This window comes from Ixodes scapularis, unplaced genomic scaffold (assembly GCF_016920785.2).
Source record: "Ixodes scapularis isolate PalLabHiFi unplaced genomic scaffold, ASM1692078v2 PGA_scaffold6__148_contigs__length_123643588, whole genome shotgun sequence".
Classification (NCBI taxonomy): Eukaryota; Metazoa; Arthropoda; class Arachnida; order Ixodida; family Ixodidae; genus Ixodes; species Ixodes scapularis.
The window spans coordinates 48389551-48410859 of NW_024609881.1; the positions used below are offsets into that span (position 1 = coordinate 48389551).

Consider the following 21309-nt stretch of genomic DNA (forward strand, 5'->3'; position numbering starts at 1 on the left):
GCACGTGAGAGCGTACCCTCCACTGCGTTAATTTTTCCACAAAAGGGGGCCATGGGCGACACAATGGGGCAAAGGCGGTGTGAGAGCTTAGCTTCCACTGCGTTAACTAGACGCTTTTGACCCCCAGAAAGGAGGGCGGGCTGACGCCACGTGCAAGCCATGTATAGACACTGGAAGAATGCAGTATCCACGAGATAACACGTTTGACGAACCTCTACGGGGAAGGGGTTTCGCTAGGTCGGAATCGTGCGACGACCGGTGTTTTTCGGTTTTAACCGGGGCGAAAATATCCAACCACCGGTGTTTTTCGGTTTTACCCGATTTTATATTTTCGTCACCGACGGATGTTTATCGGTGTTTTTCGGTTAAAACCGGAAAATACACACCCTACTTATCACGTTATCTACAACGTATAAACAACTAGAAGTAGGAGACAGGTGTACCTGACCCGCTAGGCCACATTCTCTAAAGCAAAATAATGTAGAAATGGGACAAGTTTGAGACTTAATTGTATCAATTGCAGTGTTTCGCACGTCGTATTTACCGACAGTTTCTCAGAGTACGAGAAGAAACACATTTGAACCAGCCAATTGCATGAAACTCAATAAGCGCAAGGATTACTTAGGACACCCCGCAAGAATCCATTTCGAGCTGCTTTCGATCGTGCATCGAGCCGGCAACATTAGAAAGTTTTCATAAATCGTTTCTGCCCGTCACGCTACAAGGTCCGAGACTTAGCAGACAAAACTAGCAGCGTGCATGCTCAGTAGTGGCGTCTGCGTTGCGGAAAGCCTGACGGAGGAAGAAAAGCGGTGCACGAGAACTCCTATTAGGGAGTTTTCTGAGTTTTCGTCGTCCACGACGAGGGACGGGGGAAGCGATCTACGAAAACTACCTAATGAGCCAAGGCTGAGAGTCTAGTCGGTGACAGGTTAAGAATTTTAAGGGAAGCTCCTCGCACTTCGTCTCACTTTAGCAGAGTGATAACTGGGGAGGCGATAACCTCCTCTCTAGCGTTCGCACTGCTATATTGGAAAGAGGTGGGAGAAGCTTCCCCAGAACTCTACTGTCACCGATCGTTGAGTGCTACAGATGTAGTCTGAGAAACCTGGGATTTGGAAACTAAAGCACCTCGCGTACCAACATAATTGCTAATTTCATTTAAGAAATTCTATTAATTACCATGCTTATTTTTCTCACTCAACTCGGGGGACATTTGAACGCACCAGCCAGGCAGTCTTGGGGGAGGGGGGGGGGGGGGGGGGGGGGGGGCGTGTGGCAGATGTGCACCTCATGAACGTTAACATTAAACAAATGCCGATAGAGCCTTTCACATAATAACGTAAGAAAGGAATAGAAAGAAAGACTGAAATTGAAAGCAACCACTACTGGGAACAAGCACAAGGCGACACTGCATTCTCCAAACAGGACACGCTTTCTATTATACACAGCTAATAAAGCGGGCACGCTTTATTAGCTGTGCATAAAGCGCCCCCCCCCCCCCTTTCCACTTAAAAAACAACAACAACGTAGTTTTGGGTGCGCGTGTACGTTTTCAGGAAGGACAGGAGCCACGCAAACAGCATGGCTTTCCTCCTAGTTGCTGTCGTTGACCCCGGTTGCTACCCCTCCCCCCTGCCCTCCCCTCCTCCTGGCTTTCGGCAGGTTAGGGACTGACAACAGCGGAGACCTTGACGGCCAGCCAGCAGAACGTGTGAGTGACTACGTTCAGGCTCATGTCGTGAGCGCGCTCAAGACTTTGCCCAAGGACGTAAGCCTGTCCGAACAGGACACCTTTTTTTTTTTAGTTGACAGCATTTTATGTACGGGATTGCGGGTCTTCCTCCAGTCCTAGTCCCCTTTAAAACAATTTTTCTTTTTTTTTTTTTCTTTTTTGCCGGGAGAAAGGTTATTGTTTGATTCCGTCCTTGGACAGAGGCTTGGAGGACGCTCATCGTGTGGGTTTGCACAGTCATTCACATGCTTTGCTGAATGTCAAGGCCACCGCTGCTAGTCTCAATCCCCAATCTCCCGAAAACAAGAAAGGGTGAGGAAACGACACCGATATGGTTAGGAGCAAAGACGTGTTGATGTCCTCACTAAAAAGCCTAACTCTTGCAGCAACAATCAGAATTGCTTTAACCAATGCGTTTCTTTTTCGAGGGGGGGGGGGGGGGGGGGTTGTTTGCCGTGTACGGCATTCACAGTGTTCTGTTTGACCAGCTCATAGGGGGAGGGTAATCCTCCGCTTCCGCTCCAACAAATGCTGTGCGCAGCAGTAAGCGTGTCTTGAACCCCTTCAGAAAGGTTCCGCTATGTCGCGGCACGTCCCTTCGGACGATGAAAGTACGAGTTTTGTCCCACCTCGAGAACAAAAACAATTTTGTCATTCACCAGGTAGTTTGTACTTTCGAGGAAAGATTGCGTAAAACGCTCCTTCGACGGACGGAATGTCACCCACACGTTCGGCATAACACTGTTGGCTCCATAGCGCCAGTACAAGTAGTTATCATTTCTTTGACTTATTAGTTTCAGAAACAGCACCGGCGAGATTGGTGTGTTCCAACCGGTGTCCTCAAAAAGCATACTGAACTCAAATCTGCAGACGCCCTCCTCGACTTTACATACTTGGCGCATATAGACCTGGGAACCATCAACGACAACTTGCCCAAAGGGTGTTCTCGCGACGAAGCACAGGGACCCGGATGCAGCAGCTGCCCTAACCTGCTTCTGGTCAATGTTATCGAAGACGAATATGTTCCTACGTGGACATCCAGGCGCAAAGGCGTCGTCAGATTGGAAGCCGGGAACAGCTAGGTTCCAGACGTCGAACTCCTCACGGCGAACACGGTCTTCAACGAGCGCGTTCAGCGTGTCCCGCGTGTTCATGATGACCTGGTTAATGTCTTCAGACCTCGTGTTTAAGTTGGTCACCAGAGATTCGGACCGTTTCAGTGCTTCCGCGCACTCGTACACTGATTTGAGGATAAGGTTGGAGCTATCTTGGACAGCAGACATTAACGAGTCTGCGCCGTTTATAGCGCTTGACGAACCTGGATTTTCACTGAATTCAGTATGACCGGAATTGACCTCTCGAAACACGCAGGTACTTTGCGCGTGATTCCACATCTCAGAGCGGAGGATGCGAGTTTTGCAAGAAGGGCAAGGCACAACGTGGAAGTCGCACCCTGCGAAGTGACTCTCCAGCTCGCATGCTGGGCCAACGAAGGTGCAACCGTTGCGCGAGTTTGTACAGCGCACCGATTTGTCGTCGAGGCTATTGTTAAAGTCGAAGGTCTGCGAAGATTCACGATCCACGATGGTTCCGTCTAGCGGACATTGTCGACTGTCCATCTCGATGACTCGTTTGTGACACTTTCCGCAAAAGGAGTGAAAACACTGTCCAGGCAGGTAAGATGACTTGGACACGACCCCGCAGAGGCTGCAGCACATGATCGCCGGCAACGGCCTTGTGAATTCTAGAGGCCTCCAGTCGAGGAAACTCGTGAAGCCCACCAGGATTGCCGCTTGAACCATGACTTCACCGCTCTCGCAATCTTCACCGTGGTGTGCAGCAAGTCAAGGCCGTCTGCTAGGCTGTCTGTCTCTGCGTTTTGATGTGGAAGCATTAAAAAGCTGCCTTAATAGGAGCTCGATTAAGTAGAACTACTGGCCAAGTACATTGATACACCAAAAATGCAACTGAGGCTAAAAATGCCACATTTTAACGCGATGACAATAATCCCAACACCTCAATGTAAACATGAAGATCAGTAAAAACGTAAACAGTATATTGACTTTTAAAAATTATTAGTGCTATACATTAGTTCCAAGGGTCACCCCTAACCGCACTTAAATCTGACAGAGGTTACACTAGCTGCAATTGTTCGGAGTTAGAGTAGACCAAACTGTGGCTAGCCTGAGACCATCCCATGCAAAAAATGGTCTATGGTCGTCTACGGAAAGTTCTATGTCAGGCTACCAGCCCCTATGGCCCTCTATGGTTGGCCATAGAAATCCTAAAAAACAGCTACAGCCAGCTATAGAAAAATCTATGGCTTAGTGTCTAAAGGCTGGGAATTAATACATTTTCGTTTCCCGTCTATAAAAAATTCTTAGTCACGTGTCTAAAGACTGGGAACCAATAAATTGTCTTTACCCGCCTATAGAAAATTCTATGACACTGAGTCTAAAGGCCGGGAACTAATCGATTTTCTTTACCCGCCAATAGAAAATTCTATGGCCCCGTGTCTAAAGACTGCTAACCAGCAAATTCTCTTTAGCCGTCCATAGAAAATTTTATGGCCCCGAGTCTAAAAATTCCTCCTCAATGCTCGCGGCGGCACCGGCGGTCGAACCGCCGCTGCCACCACGAACATATTCAATGGCGGTGAAGGCAACGTGAGGGCTTGGTTGCCGTCACGTAGAGCGATCCCACTACTGCCCATGCGCGGTGCTAGCGGAGGAAAAGCGGAGCTACGGAGGTTGGCGGAGGTACACTAGTTTAACAAAAAAGCGAGGCGCGAACATATGGCGTGATTCTCTCGCGAGAATCACGCCATATGTTCGAAGTTGACAGTTATGTGTTATTGTGTCTGTAGTGGATCTTAAAATTGTTGTATTTTTGTATATTTATTTTGTTTGTGTTCCTGTTTCTCCTCCGAGTGGTGTAAAAAAGGGGCTGGAGCCTCGTCAGAAGACAACTCGTCTTCTTTTACCCAGCCCCCAGACCCTTTTTTGTGTCTGAAATAAAAGATGGATACATACATACATATGTGCCCGCTTCGAGATCGCGGGTGTTCATGGAGGATGAAACCTCGCTGATGCGATAAGTACAGGTGGCGATTTATCACTGGCATGACATGTACGACCACTGTAGTCACGTTACTTGCTACATGACAAGTAGACATAACAACCCTGTGTATCCCTTGTCTCCTTTTGCGTTCGCACACCAAGATGTCTAACCAACACGCTCTCACCGATTCTATCTATAAAAAAAAGGACGGACAGACACGTAACTATTTTATCCTTAAAAGCCTCGTCCCACTAGAGCGACAAACCGATTTTTGTCCGGCGACACCACGTAGTTCCGTGTCGCTGATGCTGTCCCACTGCGACGACCAACACCCGCGACAAACGCCGACAGGCGCCGCCAATTCGATCGACGACGGACGGTTCTTGTCTGTCGTTGGACTTGAAGCGCAGCAAGCAGTCTCACCAAAGAACATCTCTCAGAGACGATATCCTCCTCGCCCGCTTGTACGCTCTGTTGACTCTCATCCCACCCTTCTACCCTTTCTCCCGTGGCTCGCTCAACACCTCCTAGAACAGGAGACCGTAGCGTTCTTCTCGTGACGTCACAAAGGAAGGCCATCGGGGGCGCGCGTCGAAGCGAAGGGAACAAGCGTGGATCGACCGTCGTAAGGCGCTTTTAATCCCATACGCGTGTCTTATAAGCTAAAATGAAAGAGGCACATTGCAACGGGTTTAGAAAATATTTTATTACACGGGCAAAATATTACACCGCTAAATATTCGGTACTAATTGACACGAGGTATCCGTATAAGACGTCTATAAAAAAATGGTGATTGTTTTGAGTCGAAAATATTGAGCCACGCAATTATTGCTACAGGAATGCATATTTCATACGGAAATACTTCGACAAAATGGCGAGACACGTAGTGATTGGACACCGCAAAACAGATCACAGTAAAAAATCAGTTAGACGTAGTCAACGCGGACACGGCTAAGCAAGTGTCACTTACGCTCATGTAAGCAATGTAATCGCGTGCAGTCATTGAAATTTTGCATTATACACCGGCCATGGCAGAATGAATGTAATTTCGATCGAATGAATATATGAGGTCGACAACTCAGCTTGCGACGCCCGTATAATCACTCAAGACCGCGAGCTGATTAAACCCCATATCATTTAATCAAAATATATTAACTTTTCTGTGTGGCAGGGGTAGTAAACTTACTATTTACAGTCTACTTCTCCCCTTGGGCTCGAGCTGCCTTAGAACAAAGTATAACTTATTTTGTATAAAGTAATACTATAACCTTAATACAGTTAAGATGCTAGTATAACGCGGTAAAGGCAATAAAATAACATTAGTATTATTACGAAGATGTGCGGCCGGCAGCGAATGACAATGACGCCTCCACTCAATGAGGTAGAAAGGATTTTATGGAAGCGCGAGGAGCTTGGCGCGTGATGGTCAGGCACGCCACTGCCCCAGCGCCGTTGCCTTCTTCGTCACATTACCCCACGTTTAAAGAGGACGACCCGGCCGATGAATGGTGGAAACACGAGAACAAAACAAACAAGCAAATTAGTCGTTAGTTGTTGATATAGCAGGAGTTTAGTCTGCCAGAATATGGCGACATTGTTACCTACTGTAGGTAAGCACAAAGTAGGATACGACGTTCCGCGGAAAGCCATTCTCGCAGACGAGAGACTCGTCGTCACCTTTTGTAATATTCGGGATGCAGTATTGTCCCCCAAAAAACACCTGCCCTCGATCATTAAAATAAGAAGTCTAAAACATCCTCAAAATCATCTTAAAATTTCGTGGCGCTCACATAGAATGCCTTGAACGACAGGAACGATTCGGGAATTCTAGTTCAGAAAAAGTTTGGTGTCGATTGTCACGACTCTTTGCGGAAAGTCGCCAACGCCAAATGAAGCCAAGCGGAAGCTTCATTCAAGAAATAAAGAAATCGTCTCCACTTTCACCGTGTTTGTCGGCGCGTTTTACGCTCAAAGAGCAAAACACGAAAACCGCGTCGCCAGACTGTTCGTCTGTGTATTTTGAAGTGTTTTGTTGACAACTCCAGTCCCACTAGAAAACAAGTTTCCTTGACCCCGTGTTCTGCGTTGCGTCCGCCAGGCGGGACGGCGGACTCGTCCGTCGCTCGTTGTCATGTGTCCCTGTCGTTTGTTGCTGTTTATCGCCCTAGTGGGACGACCAGCTCGCCTGCCTACTTGCTTTAACTTCAATGACAAGTGGGGCGCACAAAAAAAAATGAATCGTCGTAATCTTAGATTTTTTTGTGTGTGATTACGTTGCTGTTAAGATCGTTGCTCTATTCGAGTCTACCCGTCTCTACGTTCCTACCCCCGCTACCTCCGCGAGAAACATATACTCTTGAAATAAAGCGTACGCACTATACAGCGAAAGGTGATCCGTGCGGCGTTTATTTCAGTTCTGTGTAAAACAGAACAACATATCCAGTCGATAAGAACGAGCACTGCGTTGCGACAAGTGAATGCGTCCGACATACGTTGTATAGTCCCTCCACATCGAAACTACGCTCGCGGGAATACTCGTTTTTCAAAAACCATAGCCCCGCACAAGAAATGACAAATGACGATTCGGCGAAGGAACCAAGCAACGGATTCAGAAAACAAGGTCAACTAATCATTTGGGAAGAGTCCGCTTCGAAGGAAGTGTCGCACAGACATTCCATTCTAGTTGCGGGACGAAGTGGGGGAATGAGGGCGGATCGGCGGGCTTGAAGGAACGGATGATTCACCACTGCCGACAGTTCACCGCTGCTTTTTTAGTTTGCGCTGCGCTGCATCTCCTGTTGCATATCAAATACCGCACTCGCAAAAAAAAAAAAAAAAAGACTTGCATTTATCTGCCGGAGCAGCAACCACATGTGACAACACAGCGTCCTTCTCGAGGAGCTTCCAATCCGGCCGCCTACCGCGTATACCATTTAGAAGTGCCGCCGGGCTGCACTGTCCCCTGTGCGTGCCTGCATACCCTCGCCCCCATTATGGGGCCATTCTCGCCAAGATAATTGTGCCAAAAGCTGGAAACCCTAAGCAAGATGTGTCAGGAAGTATGGATGCTCATACACTAAAGTACGCAACGATACACTTGTCTATCTGCTTCCTCGTCCTTGTATTGTCTGCGCTTCTTTAGGTGACCATGAACCAACTGGACCCAATTGCTACCTCGATGCACATTACATGCTGCGACTTGTCGCGAGAGTTTTCTGCTACATTCTGCGTGTGCGTAGCAGTACGTGGTCTCTAATGGTAGAAATCTGCTGTTATCGAAGCGATCGAATTTAACCGTATGTTTTATTTGCACTGGCGCGCGTCACCGTTAATTAACCTTCTTAGCGCCTGGGGCAGAGATACACTCCTTTATAAAAAAGAGTCTATACTTACAAATATACATATCGAATGTCCGCTTCTGCTCATGGCGTCGGTAGAATCTAGAAAATCAAACCTGCGGCGCGTGCTGGCTCGAGCCAGCTTCCGTCATTCTCTTCGCAAGTTAGCGACGCAGATCAGGTACGGTAATATAAAAGATAAATAGAATTTTTTTGTGCGCACAACTTTACCGGGGTAGACATCGAAAAGTAGAACAAGGCGCACAAACGATGAGGACGCAAAGTAATAGAAAGACACAGGAGAAGCGCCGACTTTCAACTGATACGTTCAATTGAAAGGAGCAAGAAACAGCGATAAACAGCTTAATCATGGTGCAATCACCATGTGTCAAAGAAGGCAATCTCCTTCCAATGTAAATGAACCGATGTTTGCCTGACACATCGGCTCGCCCCTTCGTTTTTGATGGTCTAAGTTTAGAATCCCTCCGGCATTGATTCCCGCCGCTTCCAATGATGATGACGTTAATAAAGTTGAGGCGACACTCACAGTCTGCGCAGTGTAGAAGAAGGTGACTGCCCCCGCATGACGGCGACGTTTTGTTGTTATTTTTCGAACTTATTTGCGTGTTCGGAGCAGCGGTCCGCTGGCCGGGCGTCACTGGAAAGACCGCGGCCATCTTCGGGCCGGCGAGAACGCCTCCGTGCAAGGCCAGCCCCAGGGGTGGGCGACCTGGGCGGTGGCTCAGGGCGTCATCAATAGGGCGGCGCCGCCGAGCCCCCGTTTTGAAATTATTTTAGCTTCTTTATTTATTTGAACACAGCGCCCTCTTTTGGAATGCGGTTATCGTCTGACGAAACGCTCTAGTTTGGTTATTACTCACATGTATACTAACAACGTGATGCTATTCCTAGCAAATAGGGGCGTATAACAAAAAAAAAAAAAAAAAAAAAGAGACGGTGGGGGGAGGCGCCACTGCCGGAGTTCGCCCAGGGCGCTTGATGATGTAAGGCCGGGCCTGCTTCCATGGGCCGGGATTTGGAGACCCCTGTTCCAAACAGACCATGGCCAGACGGCTGCTATCTTTCCCAACAAATGTCGCCTGTTCATACGGCCAAAGATATGACGGCCCTTCTTTATGAGCAAGGAGGGGTGAGCCTTTGCATAATACCTAAAAGGGGTTTCCGGACATTTCATCGAACGCCGTTTCATCGAAAAATGTACGTTTCATCGAACGCCGTTTTATCGAATCGCTGATGGCCGTTTCATCGAATGCCTTATATAAAAAGTGTGAAGATGCTCTTTTATGCACGGATCGATGGCATTTTCGTGTCATTCACCCATTTCATCGTCAGGTTTTTTAATGTACAAACTTGTAGCTGTTACAATTTATTTTGCTGCAAGTAACCCATGAAGATATTTGTACCGATTTTTATGTTTGTTTCGCATATTGTGCTCATCTGTTCAACCCCTCTGTATTACGCGATGTTACTTGAGGGTATTGTAACAAATAATTAAAAAGCTGCACTGCCGGTAAGAGCGCACTCCAACTCATGGAGGCCAGAATGCGACTTAGGTTTTGCGCAGGCGCAACAACTTCAGCCCTGTGAGCTAAGGCCCTTACTGTGAGCCTCCTAGCCTCTCATGTCTTTCTTTTGATACTTTTTTACTGCCCGAAGCTTGCATTAGCTAAAGCTGATGTGCTATTTATGAAACTACAACGAAACATTGTTTTTTTTTTGTGTGTGTTTTTTTTTAGTTCTAAGACTCAATGAAGACAAAAGTAAGTACGTCACTTCAAAATTTTATTTGAAAACTTTCGGGGGTTCATGTGCTCGTGCGACAACCATTCACCGTTTCAAATTACGAGCAATTCCTCTCAAAAAATCCCCCCCCCCCCCCCGCCCCAGCCATGCTCCGTCGGTTTTTATAAAAAAGGCGGACCTTCTCATGCTATGGCCTTCTGCTGGCGAGGAGGCTCTTGGGAACTCAACATCGCCTCCAGCTTGCCTTCTGTCAGTTGATGTTCAGCGGCGATGCAAGTCAAAAACTTCCAGAACCCGGGATGGGCACCTCCGACCAGCTTTAGAAAGCGGGAATGCCACCCTAGCGTTCGGTAAGACGGCGTTCGATAAAACGGCGTTCGATGAAACGGCGTTCGATGAAACGGCGTTCGATGAAACGGCGTTCGATGAAACGGCGTTCGATGAAACGGCGTTCGATGAAACGGCTTCGATGAAACGGCTTCGATGAAACGGCTTCGATGAAACGGCTTCGACGAAACGGCGTTCGACGAAACGGCGTTCGACGAAACGGCGTTCGACGAAACGGCGTTCGATGAAATGTCCGGTCCCACCTAAAAGGTGCTGATTTAAACATAATTGAACATAAGTGGGGTCACACGAAAGTGAATCTCTCGAAACTTTTACTGGCCATCGCAAACGCCGAGGAACTTTGGAAAGCGATACTAAAGAGTGGCAGCGCGTTTAGACGATACGTCCTTCATGCAAGCCGCTTCGTTGCCTGCCAGAATGGAATACGTCATCCAAACCGGTGGTGCTACGACGCGCTAAATCACGCTACGTGCAAACGTGTTTGAACGGACAAGCGTCGAGGCACAAGTCTGCTTTGCTTCTCGGCACGGCTCGTGTATAGATTATCTTTTGTCCGAGCGTTATATTGGCAGGCGTCAATAAAAATGCCGTCTTCTTGTCGTCGTGAGCATTCGGTGCCTCGTTATGTTCCTCATTATCAGTTAGGTGACGCGCGATATGCAGGAGGCGGTCAGTAAAGTTCATAGATAAGAGCTTCTTACAAGTCAAATCTCTTGATACTTCTTTGAGAAGTAACGACCACCAATACAAATGACCAAGCACAATCCGCTGGAACAAAATGGCGGCATTCAGTCCAAACCTCTGCTGTGCGCCGCCATTTGCTACCTAAAACCTGCACCGTCACGCAGTCGGCGCCTCAAAGAATGTCGCTACTTCTAGGAAGCTCTTATCTAGGGACTTTAGTTCAGACTTCTGCTGTGCGCAGCCATTCGTTCCTAAACTCTGCACCGTCACACAGTCGGCGCTTCAAAAAATGTCGCTACTTGTAGGAAGCTCTTATCTAGAGACTTTACCTACAAGTAGTGACATTAGCTGCGTTCGATTTACCTGCATCTTCTGCACCGGTGCAGAAAAGTGTAGGGCGGTGTACCTTCGGTCGTACCTCAATACACACACCAGAAGTCCTACACTTTTCTGCACCGGTCCAGAAGGTGCAGGTAAATCGAACGCAGCTAGTCTTTAAAGCGTCGACTGCGTAACGGTGTAAGTTTTAGGAAGCGAATGAAGGCGCACAGCACAATACTGAACTGAATGACGCCATTTTGTTTCAGGGAAATGTGCTTTCTCATTTGTATTGGTTGTGGTTAGTTGTAACATGAAGTATCAGGGAACTTTAGCAGTCAGTGGTGAGGGGGAGGGGGGGGGGGGGGGTGGAGCCCCTTCCGCGCTGCCGTCCCTCCTGAAGTGACGGCAGCGCGGAAGGGGCTTCACCACTCTCTCCACTCGTTTGCGAATACGACATTCAAAAATGTGTTCACCACGCGCTCCTGTGTTCTCTTGCATATGGCTCACGATTACGAGTCAGCGGAGGACCATGTGATTTCCTTCAATGCACGAACTGAAGATAATCAATTTGCGAGCGACAGTGGCAAACTGCGGTTCGTTGCTGCGGTTAAAGGACCTGTAACTTGGGCATTGCATTGTTTCCATACTGCGAACGTGTGCCTGGAGGCCACAGGGGAGGTCCTGGGTACTGGGATTTGCGCGCTGTGTAAAACCACGGGGAAACTTCGGAGATCGAATTGGCCTATTTGAAAGTCCTACTATTGCGGAGGCAGCGGACGGGCATGACCTTTTGACTCGAGGCGTTTGAACGCGAAATGAGTGCGGAACAGCGTCCTTGCAGTACGAAGCGCGTAGTCGCGCAGCGGTGGCAATCAGTTCATCGAACGACGTTTCAATTGACACGCAATGTTTTTTCGACGGATTAGGGAGTTTACGTAGACCGCGTTTTCCCTCCGCGAAGCCCTCCGCACCGAGGAAGGCACTACTGCGGCTGCGCTCCGACGGCCTTGACTGTGCGTTGCGGGACAGCAAAAACGAGCTACGAAAACTGCTTAATGGGGAGTTGTAGTAGACCGTTTTTCCCCTCCGCTACGGTATCCCCGAAAAAAAAAAACGCCGCAGCTGCGCATGCGCGCGCCAGCCTTCTCTGCATAGTTCAAGGTAAATTGTGGCGGATTACGGAGCGCTATCCGGGTGCTTAGCGGGCTGCGGGAACGGTCTACTGCAATTCCCTATTGTTTCGACATATCGTTTCGTCGGCAGCTCAGATTCGATTTTTTTTTTTTTTTTTTCTGTAATACCCCGTTTTAGAGTGTCGCCGCGAAGCGACGTTTACGGGTGGGTTAACATTTTTGTAATGAAGCGACCCAGACCGCCGCCGGAGTCTGACAGTGCGATTGTTAAAAAGGAACCGCATGTAAGCGAGTTAGCAAGCGCTGAGACGAGCGACGGCGACAAAAGTCTGCGACGAGCTAAGAACATTTCTCACTGTCACTCGTCGCGTCGCTCCGTTTTTGGATTTCTAGAAAACGTCGCTTATCGCCTTAGTCGCTTTCATGCGGTTTGCCTCGTCACGCAAATGACCGGGGGACAGCAAAGCCGGTCGCCGTCGCTTGTCTCGTCGCTCGCCAAATCGCTTACATGCGGTTTATTCTTCATCACAAAAGCAGCATTATATTATTTTTCAATGGAAAAATCTGGCTCATACTTTGTCCAACGAGGATGTGGCTTCCACTGCAGTCTCAGCTTAGGGATGAACCGAGTATAGTTTGCAGCTTTCACCTCAATCACTCTGCATACTCGTGGCTCCGTCGGCCCCAATTTTCCCACTGAAAATTTCCGAAAACCGCTTGACATTTGAATGACATAAGGATGTATCGTGAATGTTTGCCGTCCGTACCGCTAGTGGTGGGCCAAGCGTCCGGCCCCCGATGTGCAATAAAATCACTCATTTTCCGCAAAAAAAAAAAAAAAAATGGAATTTTTTTTTTTTGGTGGTGGGGTTACGACGGGCTTGTCTAAAAATACTAAAAGAAATACAATAAAAATTAAAAAAAAATCAAAATCAAATTTGATCACTTTTTTTAATGTTAGTTTCGAAATATTTGTGCTTTCCGCACCACTGCTCCCCAAGAAATACACATTTTTCTGTCAGAAATCGACATGTTCAAAAGCAGAGAACGAGCGCGTCCATCTGTCTGAAGGTTGCTGGTGTGTTGTTCTCCGGTCAAAAGCGTGTCAACAAAATTAAAAGAGCAACCACAAGCCAACCATAAGCAGAATGCGAAACCTTACCGTGACTGACAACTGCTTCAGACTTCACAGCACTCGTCGAGACACCTCAAAACGTTCCACAGGCAAGCACAAACTTCGGATGCAAAGACCAAATAACCGCCCCCACTTCTAGCTTGCTCCGCTTGCTATTTCTAAAGCGTTTTCTCGAGTTCTTCGTGCCTGTCGGGATTGGATAGATGGTTCGATGTGTGGCTCCAGCGATAGCGTCTCAAGCCAATGAATTCAACGATAGCTTACGCCATCTAGAGCTGCGGCGGGCACTACAGAGAACCCGCCATGATCCAAAGGTCTCGATCGTCTCGATTCATCTGCTTCCTGCGAGCTAGTTGCCATTATGTGCGCTCGATTTGTCCTAGTTTCAGCGAGTGGTGTTCGCTTTAGCGAGCGATCCTTCATCAAACGGTATAACACATTCCTCCATCCAATAGTAATTTTAAAGGGGCACTGACACCCCTAAGGTCGTATTTTTGTTTTATTCACTAAAAAGATGCAAATTGCAGTCATAGACACGCAAAAAAAAAAACGAACGCATCGCGAAAAAAACTTTTTCGCGCGCGCGCGCGCCTTTTTATTTTTGGCGTTTGATTCTCCCACCTCTAGCCTCCTCGCTTCTTTTGATTCGTGACGTCAAGAATCATGAAATTTAGAAGCTTTGTAGGCGACATCTCTATAACGTTTAATAACGGCAATCCTAAAATGTTTTTTAACGCAATTGCGAACGCACTACGGCCCTTCTTTTTGAAATAGCAAAAATAGGGAGTTCGTTGTCGTGCCGTATCGTGGACTTGTATCCTCCCACGGAAAACAGGCGACACCGCTCAAAACCGGTCCGCCGGCGCTCGCTCCTTTCCTCCTCGCTTTGGGTCGCCATGGCAACAGCAGGGAGTCGTGAAAGAAAGTGGACTCTCAAGGCCCGTTCACACATCTGCGTTCGGAGCGATCACTATGCTTACGAACGAATGCAACCGCTGCGACTCCAACGACAACTGTGCGCGACGTGTACACACACATGCAACCGCATGCAACCACACGAATCAACAGCCAATAAGAAACAAGCTTCAGCTCTTCCTCCTAGCCAATAGGAAGCAACCCAGCTATGCTTACAAACACGGCGGACGGTTTCGTGCCCGACGCGGGGTAGCGGGGTCGTCACCGGAGCAGCCCGAGGTTTCGGCTACGGCGTACAGTCACGAAGATCTGCTGTGCGCCTACAATAGCTGTGTAAAGGCTGGTTCAGACATCTAAAACGAACCCGTTATCCGCGACTGCGTCCGTTGTGACCAGAGCGACCGGAACGATCGCTCTGCGCCGCGCGTACACTCCTGCTACCACTGCAACACGCGCAGCGGGTCGGCAGCACGGCGATCGCCTCTCCGTTGCCGTCAGCTGTTTCAGCGGTGCCTCCAAAAAGAAGGGGACGCGCTGCCACACAGTTGGGTAACAGAAAATAGACAGACCGTCTTCTATGACCTCAAGCTTTATTACTCTTTTTTTCAGGATACGCTTGCAGGGTAGTGCATTAAAAAAAAAGAAAAAGATGCAGTACGCCGTCTTGCACGATCACGACTTTAATACACGACTTTACCAACAGTACAAAACTCGCCACACGCCTTTTCTACGATTATAAAAGACGATGTAATCTTAGCAACGATATAGCAACGTAGAAATATAATTTGACAGACGATGCGAGCGTTCAGGATCGCTAACACTAATCACCTTTTTCGGGCGATGAAAACGAGTAAAAAATTCGCATCCTTTGTACGGTACGCACCAGTAATACCTTGAACTTGAGCACACGCAAGGAATTCGCAAAAAAAAAAAAATCCGGGTGATGTTTGAGGACACAAATGCTAAGAAAGCACCACTGTAGTCGAAGTAAGCAAACACGACGGCACGGGCGTTTCTGCTGTCTTGAGAGTGCCGCCACGAGATCGCCGCACAAGTAGGTGGATCTTCCCTTCTAGTACGTGCTGGGTTATCATAACGACACACGACGAAAATTCACAGTCAAGGATAGCGCTTTTACGGGGAACGATGACCGTTTACCACGCCGTCTATGTCGACGATCACCACCGACGTCATGTTTTCAAATAGAAGGAGCCTGGCACGACCGGCATGCAACGCGCGCGACCGAGCTCCTCGACCTGTGATTGGTCTGTCGCTCCCGCCGTTCCCGAACTATTCTAGTCACCATACCCGAACGTAACGAAAAAGTTCAGCCCGGCTCAACTCCTTGCGTTGCGAACGAACACGAACGAAACGACCGTTTGGCGTTTCGTTGCTATGGTAACTCGTCGTTCCAACCGGTTACATTCGTTCGTAAGCGTAGTGGTCGCTCCGAACGCAACTGTGTGAACGGGCCTTCAGGACTCCGCAATATTTGACGTCAACGCACCGGCGCGAATCGCGCGGGAACTTCGAATTCGGCATTTGGAAATTGTTTTTTTACTTCACAAATACTGAATTCCCAAATTTCAAAGGTAATGTCCCGGCATCGTTTTCAATCGTTTCGGATAATAAAAAAAAAAATGATCTTGATGTGTCAGTGCCCCTTTAAAGGAAGGTTTAAATCGCTTATTTTCGAGTACTTTCTACCAGACAAATGTAAAAACAATCCACCAACACTTCTAAAAATCGCCACTTCAAGATATCTGGTATGAAGGTGCGCGATAATGTGTTGAAACGACTAAGCGCGCTCCCTCAACAAAGAGATCCTGATTATATATATATATATATATATATAAAGAAACATGTACGGAAATATACGCAAATGTTCCAACTTCCAGCGGTACCCATACATGGCGTCAGCGTGCTCTCTCGTCGTCCTCAAAGTAAGGAGGGCTTTGTGGGACGAGCTTGTCCTGCTCAATGTACATTTTCTGAACTGAATTTGCCCTCCTGTTCTTAACCTGCGCCAAACACCACCTATTCTTTTTCACGATATATAGGGACCCTGTTTTCATTCCTTCGTGCAGGACCGGCACTGCACTATCAAGCGCCCCGGGCAAACTTTGGCCAAGGCTCCCCTCCGCCATCCCTTTGTTTCTATATGCCCCCTATCTACTAGGTGGGTTCCGGAAGAAATGTCCCCGGAAAAAACGTCTCCGGAAAGAATGTCCCCGGAAAGAAAGTCTTCAGAAAATACAGGGTGAAACAAGGAGACGGCAGGCTCTTTAAATCGACCGGAAAATTCGGTTTCTGAACCTATCGCGCTACGACTTAGTGCAGCGTTGCCCACAGATGGTGCTTTTTTTTTTTTGTAAAATTTGCAAAGAGCGAACTTACCTAAGGAAAAAGTAAAGAAAGAAAAAGGCTTAGCTCCTATGGAAACGCAGCAACGCCACCGGTCTGCAAACAACACGGCGCCGTTTCGCAGGGGAGACAAGGGATGGCGCAACGAAGACCGCCAACGAACGAGCATACGGCGCCGAGAGCCGGCACTTTAGCAGACGATCCTTTCGACTCAAAAGCGGCTCGCGTTCCGCAGGCGGCGACAGTCGCAGAAAAAAAACAAAAAAAAAACAGGCGCGGTAACAACAAGGAACTGCAATTCCTTGTCTGCTAAACACGCCGGCTCTCGGCGTCGTCTGCTCGTTCGTTAGCGGCACTTGGCGTCGTTAGGCGTCGCGATCGCTTGCGCCATCTCTTGTCTCCCGTGCGAAACGGCGCCGTGTTCTTTGCAGACCTGTGGCGTCGCTGCGTTTCCATAGGAGCTAAGCCTTTTTCTTTTGCAAATTTTACAAAAAAAAAAAAAAAAAAAAAAGCACCATCTGTGGGCAACGTTGCACTAATAGCGAGTTCGTTTCACGGCACTCGTGCCCACGCGTGCCCACTCGCAGCGTGGAACGGGTTCGTTTCAGCCGGCACTCCACGAGTGGTTGCACTCTCCGAGTTCGTTTCAGCGCTGATATTCCACGCGTGCATGCACCCGCTGCACCGAGAAAATCGGGAGTGCGCCAAAATGCAATCCCGTCATGCCTCGCTCCGGCGGGGCCGGCGAGGAGCGAGAGCAGGCGACGAGGGTTCGTCTGCTACGATGTGTCGCGGAACCGAACGGAACAAAAAGTAGATTTTCTGATAGAAATCGCGTCCCGCGGGCCACGAAATCAAACGCGAGCTTGAATTGTGAGCGTCTGCTATTTCCCGAAGCAAGCAATTGACAACCCGTGATTTATTTGCAGGTTTTAAATCGCTCTGTTGCCGTACAAACGCTGAAATATACCAGTGTGTAAAGAAATGCTCAGAACAAACGTAACAGCGGCCCCCGAGATGTCTATCATCATCCGTGTGCGGGTGGAAAATTTAATATTTGTCGGCAACACTCCCCCAGCAGAAACCTCTGTCTGCCCAATAAGCATCAGAGAAAGATAAAGATGGTAACTTTACCCGAGGATTGGGCAACATCATCATGTTTAACATTTACCTACGTCAGCTAACTTGCCCCGTCGTATTTTGTTCGAGAAAGCTCTCGTTCTTGACGCCCTCACCAAGGCTAATTTCTGATCCACCTATAATGACAATCCAAATCGAAAGTCCCAGTTTTGCTGGATATTCCAACAGGCTAGTTTTAAGCCGCACCCTTTCAGTGGTTCACGCATAATACCATGCTCAAACGGATCAAGCTTCTGCTCGGACAGCATCATCAGTTTTCTTCAGTGTAAACGGTTATAAGAATTGAAAGATCGTAACCAGCTGCTTTGTATAAAACTGGGTGCGAAAATTTACGCCGTATGTACCTATCTCTACGGCAGCCGAGCTGCTTGAAGTCATCGCAACTATAAACTACAGGTTGCAGCGACCACAGTTTGTAGATAAACATTGGTAGCCAACTGCATTCTCGCATTCCCACGCATCACTCTGAACAGAAAGGCGCTAGTTTCGGTTTGAAATCGGTACCTTTTCTACAACATAGATGGCGGCAACATCAGTCTTCTGCACGCGGTGCATTTGGCGAGTTCGTTTGAGTCCAGTTTTCCGTGCAACACTCTGTGAGTGCGATGCATTCTGGGAGAGAACTCGAACGGTGCCAGTGCGTGTGAAACGAACTCGCTATAAGTCGTAGCGCGATAGGTTAAGAAACCGAATTTTCCGGTCGATTTAAAGAGCCTGCCGTCTCCTTGTTTCACCCTGTATGTACTGTATGTCTCCGGAAAAAAGGACCCAGGTGGAAAGTAGGAAAAATGTCCCCAAAGGATTTTCTATCGCTGGGACTTCCCCGATTCACATGGCCTTCGGGCGGTCCTGTCATTATCCGGCAAGGAGGTTAGAAGTACTAGGAGGGGGCACGTTGCAATATTGGTGAAGCCTAGTCATAAAAAGTTTAAACGATTTTGTGCCCAGCGTGACCGCAGATCTGTCTGGCGATTGGTGCGCGTGATATGTCACGTGCGAGATGGATAATTGATTCTAGGAGGATCCTTGCAAGCTTGCGCGCGCTCCGTCCGGTAGTTTTATCAGGTCGAAGTCTAGACTGTGGTGTATTCTAGTACCCCACAGCAAGACGAAGTCTAGCTACGGTCACGTGAAGTGGTCACGTTGGCATGGTAAGTGTGGAGAGTAAGGAGGAAAATGAGAAAGAGGCGAGGCGTCAAGGGAGCATGGCTTGTGGAGGCTACGCGGCCGACGTCATGCCCTCTCCTACCCTTCTATTCTCCATGTTATCCGGTCACAAATGACCTCACCCATCTAGAGGTAGACAGGAAGACTGGAAGTCACACAAAGCAACCGAAGTGTTTGCCAAAACCAAATTATTGTTTTTTTTCTTTTCATTGTGAAATAAACATTTATAACACTTTTAGCCAAAACCAAATTATTGTGTTTGGGGAAATTTGAGACATACTTCTGTACTATTTCAAAATAGGTAAAAAGTGCGACACTGCTAGCAGGAACAAACGACCGCTAGTCATTTTTTTTTTTTTCTTTTTCTCGTAGAAACGAAAAGTTGTCAACAAAGTAACCATAGGTACTGAAAGCGCTCGTTTGGGGATATAACGCAGATGGTAAAATTTCGTTCCCACTAATACTCTAAGTAAAATGTGAAAATGCGCCAATGTCGTGCTTGCGCTAACAGCGTCGCGGTGTGTACCACGGAGAATCGTCTATTTCCTGATTTGTTGAGACCGTTTTTTCTTACTTGCCACAGGGAGCCTTTTTTCCCAAGGACATATGACCGGACCGCCCGAAGGCCATGAGGATCCGGGAAACCCAGAGACAAAGAATCCTTTAGGGACATTTTTTCCTACTTCCCACCTAAAGCTTTTTCTTTTTTTTGAGGGGGGGGGGGGGGGGCATTTTGTCCGGTGCCTTTTTTTCGGGGACATTTTTTCCTACACCCCTACTAGGTACGACACCACGTTGTGTGCAAACATGTGAGTCGTAGCCCAACAGGAATGTTTTGCCAGACGAGTACCGCATTCCAAAACGAACGGCAATCGAGCAGTTCAAATAAATAAAAAAACCTTAAAACAAATCATAAGGGGGGCACGGCGGCGCCCTTCTCTTGATGCCCCCCCCCCCCCGGGCGACCGCGTTATTGTGCTTCACCCCCGACCCTTTTGTAAACATCGGAGGGCATGCCTGCTGCAGTGGTACTCTTGCACGAGAGTTCACGTCAACAGTGCACGGGTTCAACGCTCTCGTGGCTGTTGCCTTGACTGTGCACAAAAAAAGTTTGTGACGTCAGGATTTTCCCCCTACAAACCATAAATTTACAACAGTATTCTTTTTCCTTTTTACTTGCACGTATTGCTCTTTAAAGTACTGTCAGCACTGTGGACACAAAAATAATGTCTAAAAAGATATACTATCATGTTCTATTTGTGCAAAGGCTCATATAACCAAAACTGCACACAACTTGTAAGGCATTCAATAAATAAGTACCGGGTGCCACTGAAAAAATATATGTTTTTCCATGTGCAAAAACAAATTCTGCTTTGCAAAACACTCAAGCTCAACCGCTATAGCAGTCTAAACCAGACACTAATGTTTCAGAACCTGCCGCGCTCCGATGAAAAAGTTAAAAGCGAATTTCGGCAATATTCAATGACAAAATGAGGCCAGTCTCCGGCAGCCGACAACAGTTATTTCCCTGTTGTCGCCGGCTCTGACGGACTCCATTTCCTCAATACAAATTTTCGAAAAATCGCTTCCAACTTTTTAATTAGATAACAGCAAATTCTGAAAGTTCGGCATTTGCAGTGGTTCCCACTGCTAGTGCTGCACATGGGCAGAATCTACGCATTCGGCGATACAGTTTTTCTTTTTATCTCGAAAACTTGGTACTTTGCTTCCCCAGTAGTGGTGAAGGGCACAAGAGCACTCCCCGGCAATCGGGGTAACGAAAATTGTCCATCGGCTGGCATTCTACTCTAGCTGGCATCATATTACGTTTCAGCCAAGGTTGCAAGAGCGAAAGGATGGGATCGTGGCTTACAAGGACACTTCCCAAAACAAAAATGTGGGCTATAAACAAAACAGTTCCTGCAACTCAAGTAGATGTGAATATCATGTAATATAAAGGCCCAGTAGTGTTGTGCTTTCCGACAAAGTGAGTATATTTCAACAAGCCAGGTTTACTGCATGTCAGTCCTACTTGTTTTGCACTAAACAGCACCAACAAAGAGAAGCAATCTGTAAATGTATGTCTCAACTGGACATAGGGGAGGCTATGCACGGATCGTGAGCAGAAACACAAGTCAGAAGTACCATTATCGTGATCTCAGAGGTTTAGTAGACCCGGTACTAACACCTAAAGAAAACACAATC

The 21309-nt window shown here is 47.8% G+C and overlaps 1 protein-coding gene across 1 annotated transcript; it reads right to left on the reverse strand.

The window, feature by feature from the left end:
• Positions 1–396: 396 nt before the first annotated feature.
• Positions 397–13697, reverse strand: LOC115327433. The gene is made up of 2 exons (XM_029988453.4): positions 13546–13697; positions 397–3607 (listed from the first exon to the last, which is right to left on the reverse strand). Exon 2 carries the CDS (start codon positions 3535–3537, stop codon positions 2314–2316), a length of 1224 nt encoding a protein of 407 aa, XP_029844313.3. The 5' UTR covers positions 3538–3607; positions 13546–13697; the 3' UTR covers positions 397–2313.
• Positions 13698–21309: the final 7612 nt, after the last annotated feature.

What these genes read in the sequence shown, in the direction of transcription:
- LOC115327433 (XM_029988453.4), bottom strand. Translation starts at nt 3,537, where the DNA reads ATGGTTCAAGCGGCAATCCTGGTGGGCTTCACGAGTTTCCTCGACTGG.